This window comes from Talpa europaea (assembly GCF_964194135.1).
Source record: "Talpa europaea genome assembly, chromosome: 7".
Classification (NCBI taxonomy): Eukaryota; Metazoa; Chordata; class Mammalia; order Eulipotyphla; family Talpidae; genus Talpa; species Talpa europaea.
Window position 1 is genome coordinate 70,369,405 of NC_140074.1, and position 9,842 is coordinate 70,379,246.

Sequence of the window (9,842 nt, forward strand, 5' to 3'; positions counted from 1 at the left end):
TTCAGGGGTCCTTCCAACTCCACTGCTCTCAGGCAAGCTCCCAGCTTTCTCTACTTTGAAAACTATTAGCCTCCCCCCATCCCCCCAAAAAAAAATGCTCAAAAGGATCCTGTGACACCAGTAACATCAGTTTTATTAGGTTGGGGTGGCAACTCTAGCCTGGCCAGGGGTGGGCCAGCCCTCACATGTTGTTGAGTTCCAGCAGGGTCTGGTCGAGGGTCTGGTGAATCTCCACATTCTCCTCCTTGGCACTGGCCAAGGTCTCTGTGAGGGAAGCAGCATGTGAGGAAGAGGGAGACCCAAGGGAAGGGAACACAGGAGACATGGACTGGGGTTCGGGGACAGATATGGGATGGGTTGGAGGCACAGGAAGACACAGCATTCAGGGACCTGAGGGGCCAGTGGCAGGACAAGGGATGGGTTGACAGGGACGAGGGAACTAGGACAGACATGGATGCCTTACATTCCTTACATGGTGGGGGATTTCAGAGTCATGGAGGTGGGGTGGGAAGGCCTGAGTCATAAACCAATTTACTCTCTTCTCTAAAGGTCTGAGAGAGTTGAAAATAGAAGGAAAGACAAAGACTGAGCCAGGTAGGGGAGGCCAGACTGACAGACTTGAGGCAAGAAACAGACCTGCTGTGAAAGCCCCTCGTTGCTGGAATCCATTTTTCCAAACTTCATCCCTGACCTTTCACAAGATTCTTGCCCCTGCCCTGCACCTCCTCACCCCACTGCCCTCAGTCATTCCTTTAGCTCCTAGAACCCCAGCTGAGTGGTCTGAGGTCAGTGACAGTGCTGGGTCTGCAGCAGCACATCTCAGGGGTACTGGAGGCTCATGGTGATGGGGACAAATGCCCACGTGCAGCAGTGAGAATCAGAGTGGCAGGCGGGGAGTGCCTGTGCAGAGGGGCTTTTGGTATGGGCCACCATGGCTTGTGGGAGGGCTCAGGTAAGGGAGTGACAAGATTGGGGGTGTATTTAACAGCCAGGGTGATAGCAGTGAACCAGTGCTGGCGGGGAGGTGGGGGTGCTGATGGCAGTGCTCTCTGGAGGGCAGGAAAACAGCATAGAGACCAAGTTGAGTTTATTAAGCAGCAGAGAGGTAGAGACTGGGGGTTGAGGGTTGGGGAGATGATGGAGAGAAGAATAAAGCAAGTGCCAGGATAGGTGGCAGGCGTGACGGGGCTCTCCCAGGCCGCGCCCAGTCTGGCTGTGCAATGTTGGCAATTTTTGCTCCTCCTGCCCACGCCCATCCCCATGGAGAGAATGGGAAGGAGAGGAGAGACGGCCGCCCAGGGGCCACACTGCTTGGGGCTCAGAGAGAGGTAATGTCGTTGAGTGCGTTGTCCAGCTCCTCACTGATGGCTTTGTACTTCATCTTCTGTGCATAGACTTCATCTGGGGGTCCAGGTGAGGGGGTGGGTGGGAGTGTGGGAGAGGGAGTGGAGGGAAAAGTGGAAAGGGAGGAGAGAGGGTGATGGAAAAAGAGAACGAGAATCAGAGCGAGGTGGGCAAAGATAAAGTGCGGGAGAGAGGCTAGAGAACAGGCTGACAGCCACTGGGGCTACCTTGTCCCCTCTTGGTACCCCTGCCTTTTTTTCTCCTTCTCTGTACCCCAAACTGGTTCCTCCCCAGGGATCTGGGGGCACAGTGCTTTGGATAAGCAGGAGTGCTTGCTTCCAGAGGAGGTGCTCAAGCCAGAAAAGTACTGGGCCTCCCTGGTGGCGCAAGGGGTTAAGACCCAACCAATGAAGCTATCTGCAGCCACTGCAGCATGAGTTCCATCCCCGGGCAGGGAGGTGACCCACATGGCGCAGCAGACCTCTCCTGACTCGCCTGCTGCTCCCCTCAGCAGGGCATTTCAGTCAATCTGCCTGTTCTGTTCCCCACTCTGGTGAATCCTCTCACTCCCCGCCCCAACACCTCTGGCCTATACCCTAGTTCTTGTATCTAAAGTGCTAAGGCTGGGCCAATGAGGCTTGCTTGAGAAGGCTGGTGTAGAGGCGAGCGAAGTTGTCATTATGAAAGTGAAAGTATCAGCGAATCGAAGGGAAAGACAGTTTCAGGCACAAGGTTACTGACAACATGAGAAATAACAGCCATAGACTAGCAAACATCTGGCTGTTTTCACTGAATTTAGCTTAAATTAGTATTTCCTATTAATGTGGTCACTAAAACCTAGATAGTAAACACAGCTGCTGCCTGTTTAATAAAGAAGTCTCATGATGCTGCTCTGCTGGGCTGCACTTGGAGACAGAGCTATCCAGATCAAGGTCAGGACCGCTGCAAGTGTGGCCGAGGACAGCAGCACCAGTGATACCTCAGAGCGGAGCATGAGACACGCAGGTCCTCCAGCCAAGGCAGCCACCATGCTGGGTAGGCCCACGGACCTGGCATCTCCTCTCCTGTACTCTCAAGTCTGAGAAGCACTCAATCATGTGCTGCATCTACCTGAACGGCACGCACAGACCCCCCGAATTTGTGGAGTTCTAGGTTGTCCAGTCCTAATTTGTGGATGGCAAATGAAAGAAACGGGAAGGGACAGCAGGCCAGTCAGGGACCTATTTTAAAAGGCCTGGGGAGATAGGGTATTCCTTTTACCTTCCAGGTCATCAATGGTTTTCTCCAACTTTGCCACAGACCTTTCAGCAAACTCTGCTCGGGTCTCAGCCTATTTGTGAAGGCGAGATGGGGAAATGACAAAAAGTTAGGTCCCCCAGACTATCGCTTGCCCCAACCATGTCTTCCATCCCTATGCCCCAATTCCTTGCCATGGGTAGTCTCTGGGGAGGATTGCGGGGTAGGCGGGGGGAACTTAAGGGAAGGGAGGGGTCTGGAAGGATTCTCACCTCCTTTAGTTTCTCCTCTAGCAGTTTGATCTCCTCTTCAAATTTATCTTCTTTGGTGGAATACTTTTAGGGATATACACATGCCATCAGTGGTTTGCCCCCACAAATCCTTCATTTCTTCAAAGTCCCACAGGCTCCTCATGATCTTGTCACCATCAAACACCCAGCCCTCCCTGTCTGGCCCACTGCTGCCCTCCCCTGCAGGACCCCATCCTCACTGCCCCTCTGCCCCCCTCTACCTTGTCCGCTTTGGCTTCCAGGGATTTCAAGTTGTTGGTAACAATTTTCAGCTCCTCCTCTAGGTCCCCACATTTACTGCAGGGGGTGTGTGGCAGGGTGAGGTGTGAGGGCACAGTGGGGTGAGTCAGTGGAGATGGCACAGTGGGGGAGGGTGGAGGAGAGAAGAGAAAAGCAAAAGTTGTGAGAGTGACAGCAGGCAGAGCTCCAGGCCCTACCCAACGCCCAGCAGGTGAGAGAGCAGCCTGAGATGGAGGAAAAGGTGAGCTGAGAAAAGGTGCCATTGCCCAGAAAGGTCTAGAGAGGTCACTACCTCCTCCTCTGAGGCTATCAGGGACTTGAGGGCTTGGTCCATGGTTCGAAGTTCCTCCTCCAGCTGCCTGGCTCGGCTGGGGGCAGCGGGTAATGGTCAGAGGATGCCCCTGCGACCCCCAGCTTGGGAATCTGCATTCCCACTGTGTGAGAGTGTCCCACAGCCACGGGCTCAGGTGGAGTGTCACCTGCCATCCTGAGTGTCCTTACCTCTCAGCCACCTCAGCTCTCTCTTCTGAGCGCTCCAGCTCTCCTTCCAGGATCACCAGCTTCCTGGCCACCTAAGGGACGTGGAAAGAAAAGAGTAGGCATATGGTGGGTGACTGGGGGTGTCTGGGACTTGGGAGTGATTAGGAAGTGGAATGGGGCTGTCACCTCTTCATATTTGCGGTCTGAATCCTCGGCAATATGTTTGGCCTCCTTCAGCTGCATCTCCTGCAGTTCCATCTTTTCCTCATCCTTCATGGCTCGGTTTTCAATGACCTTCATGCCTCTGAGAGGCAGGGAGAGGGGCCGGATCAGGACCGGCAGAGACACACTCCCCACCCACTCCCCAGGGCCCCCCTGCAGATCACTCTGCCTACCTCTCACTCTCATCTGCAGCTTTCTCAGCCTCTTCCAGCTTTTGTAGGGCTGTGGCCAAGCGCTCTTGCGCCCGGTCCAACTCTTCCTCTACCAGCTGGATGCGGCGGTTCAAGGAAGCCACATCTGCCTCGGCCTGTGTGTCAAAGGTCAGAGGTCAGAAAAGCTAGGTCTACCTTGGAGGAGGATCAGAGAGATTCCAGAGGATGGTAAGATTCTTGTCAGGAGGAACTTAGGCTTCCTGGTTTTCAGACTTCCAATCTACTTTTCCCTAACCTGCTCAGATAATGTGCTCCAGTCAAACATGTATCCTTGGCAAGGCCGCCTCCAGGGGGCCTCTTCTGGCTCTGTGCATAGTGTCCTGATGGCTATTGGCATGCAGGGCCCTCTTGTCTCCCCTAAGAGCACCCCGAGTGCTGCGACTGCGGCTAAGGAAGCCCTGACCACCCTACAATAGAACCTGGATCAGGTAAAGGGTGCTGAAGAATCAGGCCAACAGGACCTCAAGCCTGCTGAAAACTGCCAATCACCGTGAGTCGAGCTGCACGGCACCACCAGCTGCCAGGCCTAGTGGTCTATAAGGGACGTCCACATGGGCTTCCTGCCAAGGCCGGCATGCACAGGGGCTGTAGAGGGCCCCTGTGAGTGACTGATACTCAGCTCCTGACTCTGCAATATAGAGGCAAAGCCATGGAGGTTTGAGAGAAGGTCCATGTAAAGTGATGATACCTTGAGAAAAAGAGGGCAGACCGAGGGCCCTGACAAAGGAAAAGGAGGGAAACAATGCTGTTTGGTAACAGCATTATCTCTGAGTCAGGATGCCTTCTCTGAGTCATGATTCAGCTACTCAACACCTGTGTGACCTTGGGCAACTTATTTAGTCTCTCTGAGCCTCATTTTCCACCTTTTGAAATCAGAGTCACAATAGCTGTTTGGAGATCATGCAGCGCTTCTAATACTCATTCAACCAACCATTGGGAGGCTTATAAGATTGAGCAGCTCTCTAGCTCCGTGCAAGATCCACAGAATCGAGATTTCCAAGGCAGGGGCTTGGACATTCTTTGATCTCCTTTCTTTTTTAAATGTTTCCAAGTAATTCTGATAAGACAAGTTTGGGAAATAGTAAAATACCATTGCAAAGAGCACATGCTGGCAGAGGCCGCACTCTATAAACATTAAGTTATCCCTGACTCTCCCTAAAAGACAAAGACATAGAGATCCTGAGATTTAAGGAAGGTGAAGGGGAGAAGGGAAGAGATGGGCAGCAGCCCTAGGGCGGAGGGGGTACAGCACAGGTCCCGGGCAGAGGAAACACAACACTATATGTAGAAAGTGGATCACAGCTTGTCCCCCAGGTGCTGAAGGCCACCTAGAGTGACAAGAGCCCGCTGTGGGCATAGGTCAGGATGACTCAGTGTGGAAGGATTCTGGGGACAGGACTGAGATTGGGAAGTAAGCCTCTGGAAGACTACCCTAGAGGGAGATGAGACTATAGAAGGAAAGCTCTCGGCGTGGTGGGGGAATGACGAATGACTGGGTGATCTGGGAAACCCTGGGGTCTTCATCAGTGAACTCATGTTTGCCATTTTCTGCTTCTTGAGCGCTTCCTGTTATGGATGCTGCTCTCTAACCATAGGACAGGCACTACTGTCCCCAATGGACAAACAGAAAGCAAGAAAGAAGAGGGAAACTGAGGCACTGTGTAAGTTAAGTGCTGCGTTCAAGGTCACAGTAAGTTTCAGCAGTGTTTCCTAGCTACTCCTGGCACTGCTGCCTTGCTTCCCCAGCTCTGTCCTGTCTACCCCTCCTCCCTTCCACCCCCCACCCAGCTCCTTGGGTTTCCAGTTTGCCTCCAGCTGCACTGGGTCTTGGTTATTTATAGAGTGTCAGATGCCCAGGGTCGTCTTCACTAGCAGCTGCAGGTCAGCTCCCTCCCAAGCGCCAGGGCTGATGGAGAACCAAAACCAAAGACTGAAGGTCAGAGAAACCAACCTTGGTGGGGGCGGGGGGGGGTGTGTGTGTGTTGGGGAATGTGAATAAAGGTCAACATTAACAAGTAGTAACATCATTTCTGATGTTTAGACCAGGGTTTATGCTAATCCTCCCATAGACCCAACCAAAGGCTCATCTTAAAACAATCCTGGAGGAAGACAAATGGGGACACTGAGGCAGAGAATGGAGAAAGTGCCATGTCCAAAACCATTCAGCCATTCTTCTACCTCAAGTTGGAGGTTGGGAATGGCAGGAAGTAGAAAGGTCTGTTTAGGGGGTGTGGGGGGTGGGCAGAAAATTCTGAGTAAGCAGAATCTGCCAAGGTGGTTGCTTTGGCATTTGTGCCCTGTCCCGTCCTGTGGCCTGGCATGCTCTTGAGACTGACAGCTTAATGAGAGCAAAGGAGAGTTTGTGAGAACCTGAGCTGGGGCCCCAGTACACCAAAAGGCTGCTGAAGGCAGAGGTCAAGGCCAGGGAATTTCTAATGACCATGCAGAAGTGTAACTGACCCAGGGCCCATCGCTGGATTCCTTCCTCCTGTCCAACAGTACCTCACACCCATACCCCACACCCCACAAATGTAGCCGTAGTCTCCTTTCCATGTTCAGCTAGAGGATTGAGGCGTAGGGTAAATTCTTGTGCCATCCGCCCCCACGGTGACTCATTGCTTGATCACTGTATATTCTAAGAGCTGGAACCAAACAGAATTGAGGACTATATACTCTGGGGGAAGTGGTAGGTGCTTTTGATTTACCCACTGCCTTGGATTATTTGTGCAGGGCTGCCCTAACCCAGGTTCTTGAGAGGAAACCAATTCTGGACTAGCACTGGGGAGACTGAGGTCCCCTTTTCCTTTTATCCACATGGTCAGGAGGCCTCCCAGTGCACTAACTCTTCCACCATTTTCCAAGTTCTCACTCACGTCAGTGGCCTTCTTCTCGGCCTGCTCCAGTTTCTCCTGGGCATCCTTCACCGACTCAGAATACTTCTCCACTTCATCCTCAGTCCCCTTCAGCTTCTTCTGGAGGGCCTGTTGCTCTTCCTCCAGCTGTGAAAGAGAGGGTGCTGTCAGCCAGGTCACAGGGCCCAGGAAGGAGACAGGGGTGTGTGTGAGGAGGTACTAAGAGATCTTTGGAGGCTGTCAGGGAAGAAGAGGAATAGGCAATGGAACAGTGCAGCCAGGAGTGTTGGGGGGACATGGTGAAGATACAGAAAAGCTTCTGGCTCCAGGGAGCAGGGGACTGGGGCTCCCCAGGTTATGGTGGATGTGATGAAGCATGTCTTTGGTTAGAGCCCTGGGTGGAACTGTAAAAGCCCAGGTCCCATATGGGATAGGAGAGTCCCAGACAGCAGGCCCAAGGCAGGGGGCACAGAACAAGGCCTACACCGCCCTGTTAAGGGAGGGGTTACAGGAGAGGGCCCCCACCTGCTTGCAGCGGTCCTCAGCCTGCTTCTTGTCGGCCTCGGCCTGCTCGGCGCGGTCGATGGCATTCTCCTTGTCCAGCTTTAGCATCTGCATCTTCTTCTTGATGGCGTCCATGGCTGCGGTGGGGGGCGGGTCGACCGGCGAGCGGTGCGGACGGGGCGAACTGGACTGTCTGCTCGGACTGGGCGCACGGGAGGCGGGAGTGGCGGGCCAAGAAGGGCTGGGATGTCACGGCCGCGCGGGCGCCTAAAAGGCGGGGAGCTGTCGGGCGGAGCCGGGGGCCTGGACCCTCCCCCACCGCAGTTCAAACCTTGTAGGGGCAGAAGCACAGCCTGGCCTGGAGGCGCGGTCGCCCCCTGCGCCCACCCCCTCGGGACCGCCCCCTCGCAGCTCCGCCCCTCGTCCACCTCCCCCTCCCCCAGCCGTCGGAAGGAAGAGTAAATGGGACTGTGGGCTGCAAACACCTAGTCCCGGGGAGGGAGCAGGAGTGGACCCTCGAGCTGGGGGCTGCTTGCTTTCTCTCTGAGTGACAGCTCGGCCCGGTGGCAGCTGCGGCTGGGGCCCCTGGGGCTATTTCGGGGCGTGAGCTCACGGCAGCTGCCCAGGAGTGGAGATGCCTTCCCACCCCCCCTCAGCTGCTGCAGCCGCTGCCCTTAATTTAGAAGTTTCCTGCAAATCCCCCCGGATTAAATGTCTCTTGGGAGGCGGGGCTCCTCTGCAATTCTAGTGCCTCAGTTTACCCCGGGTTTATGGTACAGACGTGTAGTAGCAGCGGAGCGTCACTAGGGACTGGGGGAGACCGAGACAGGAGGGGAGCCCCGAGTCGGGGTCTCCGCGTGGATGCAGTCGGCGCGCGGCCCCCGGGGGCGGGCGTGACCTCGCTTCCCCTCGCTTCTCCCTCCAACCCCGGCCGCGGCGGCCAGGCCCTCCCCCCGCTCACCCCGGACTCCGAAAGCGGCCCCGCCCCGCCCCCACGCGCCCGCATATTTTCCACGCGGCCACAGGGGCCCTGACGCCGCGCGCTCCCCGCTCCCCACCCGGGGCGCGCTCTCTCCCCGCCCACTCTTCGCCCCTCAGACTCCCCCCGCCGGGTCGCGCCTCGCCCCTCCCCAGCACCCCGCGCCCGCGCTCCCCTCGCCCCGGCTGCCCAGGGTGCCCCCCTTCTCCACCCCATCTCCCGGAGGACTCTCCTTTCCTCCCTCGTGGGCCAACTTTAAGAAATCTCTTTTCTGCCCTTTTTTGGGATGCTTCCCGGTGGGGAGGCGGGGCCGGGCCGGCGGGGAAGGCAGCGGCGGAGAAGAGACCAGGCCGCCCCCCCACGGGGGCCTGGACCTGCAGCTCTGGACCCCGGGCCGGGATCTGGACGTCCACGGCGCGGGGCGAGGCTGGCTGGTTCCCCGGGTGGGGGCTGGAGGGGAAGTGGAGAGCCCCCGGGGGGAGGCGGGCACGAGAGACCGGGCGGAGGAACCTTGGAGGGAGCGGCCAGCCCTGCTCCCCAGAGGCGGAGGGGCAGGACGGTAGGCTCTGGCTAGTTGGGGTGGGACCGTGGGAACCCTGGGCCGAGGTTCGGGAGGGGTGGAGGGAGGCGCGGAAATGTATTTAGATCTGCTTAGCTGCGCGCTGCTACCCATGGAGCAAACCTGACCTCGCAGCGTTCACTTCAGTCCATCCCCCAGTTTTCCCAAGCTGGTGAAAGACTCGTCCAGTGCCCCTTCCCGAGCCAGCGCTAGACCCCTGGGGTAATTCAGCGCTCCCCTGTCCCGTGCTACCTATATCCACTTAATTGTGTGGATTATCCTTACAACACGTTTTTTAAAAGATTTATTTATTTATGCATACAAGAGCAGGGGTACAGGCCAGAGGTGTGGGGGGTGAGAGGATTCACCAGAGACAGAGTGGGGAGCAGAACAGGCAGACTGACTGGAATACACTGCTGAGGGGAGCATTGGGGAGACAGGAGAGGTATGCTGCGCCATGTGGGTAGCTCCCTGGTCGCCAGAGATCCAACTCCTGCTGCAGAGGCTGCAGATTGCTTCTTAGTGCCGTGCTTAAGTAGTGCGGTGCTTAACCCTTACAACACATTTTAAAGTTCCTCCTCAAAGCCTTTGTAGTTGGCTTGAGCAACGCCTATGTCACTTCCTGCCTCAGTCTGTTGTCTTATATCTGGTTCTGCAACTCTTTCATTTAGTCAACTATTCCTCAATATTGCCAACAAAGATCTTTTTAATCATTTCAGAGAGTAGACTCCTAAAAACCTCCCAACCCCTCCCTACTCCCTCCCTCCTTGGGGGATAAAATCCACATTTCTTAATATGGTAGAGAAGGCCCTTTGTTTTGGCGCTGCCTACCTCTCTAGCCTTTCATTCCCCACCTCAGCTGCAATACTCAGACTTGTGCTTCATGCCACATTCACACTCAGCTACTGCAGGAGTTGGAATTAT

The 9,842-nt window shown here is 55.6% G+C and overlaps 1 protein-coding gene across 4 annotated transcripts; it reads right to left on the bottom strand.

The window, feature by feature from the left end:
* Positions 1–141: 141 nt before the first annotated feature.
* TPM2 (tropomyosin 2) lies at positions 142–7,729 on the bottom strand. 4 transcript variants are annotated; one of them, XM_084238186.1, is made up of 9 exons: positions 7,402–7,729; positions 6,898–7,023; positions 3,986–4,119; positions 3,777–3,894; positions 3,612–3,682; positions 3,092–3,167; positions 2,853–2,915; positions 2,605–2,674; positions 142–264 (listed from the first exon to the last, which is right to left on the bottom strand). In XM_084238186.1, the coding sequence occupies exons 1-9, from the start codon at positions 7,513–7,515 to the stop codon at positions 182–184; spliced, it is 855 nt and encodes a 284-aa protein (XP_084094312.1). In that variant the 5' UTR covers positions 7,516–7,729; the 3' UTR covers positions 142–181. The 4 variants fall into 4 exon arrangements, with proteins under 4 accessions (XP_084094312.1, XP_084094314.1, XP_084094311.1 ...); XM_084238188.1 differs by lacking the exon at positions 3,092–3,167 and adding an exon at positions 3,403–3,478; XM_084238185.1 differs by lacking the exon at positions 142–264 and adding an exon at positions 1,071–1,401.
* Positions 7,730–9,842: the final 2,113 nt, after the last annotated feature.

Coding starts and splice junctions, on each gene's coding strand:
- TPM2 (XM_084238186.1), bottom strand. CDS start 7,515: ATGGACGCCATCAAGAAGAAGATGCAGATGCTAAAGCTGGACAAGGAG. Junction 3,895..3,985: donor GCTGCAGATGAGAGTGAGAG/GTAGGCAGAGTG, acceptor CCTGCCTCTCAG/AGGCATGAAGGTCATTGAAA. Junction 3,683..3,776: donor CAGACCGCAAATATGAAGAG/GTGACAGCCCCA, acceptor CACGTCCCTTAG/GTGGCCAGGAAGCTGGTGAT.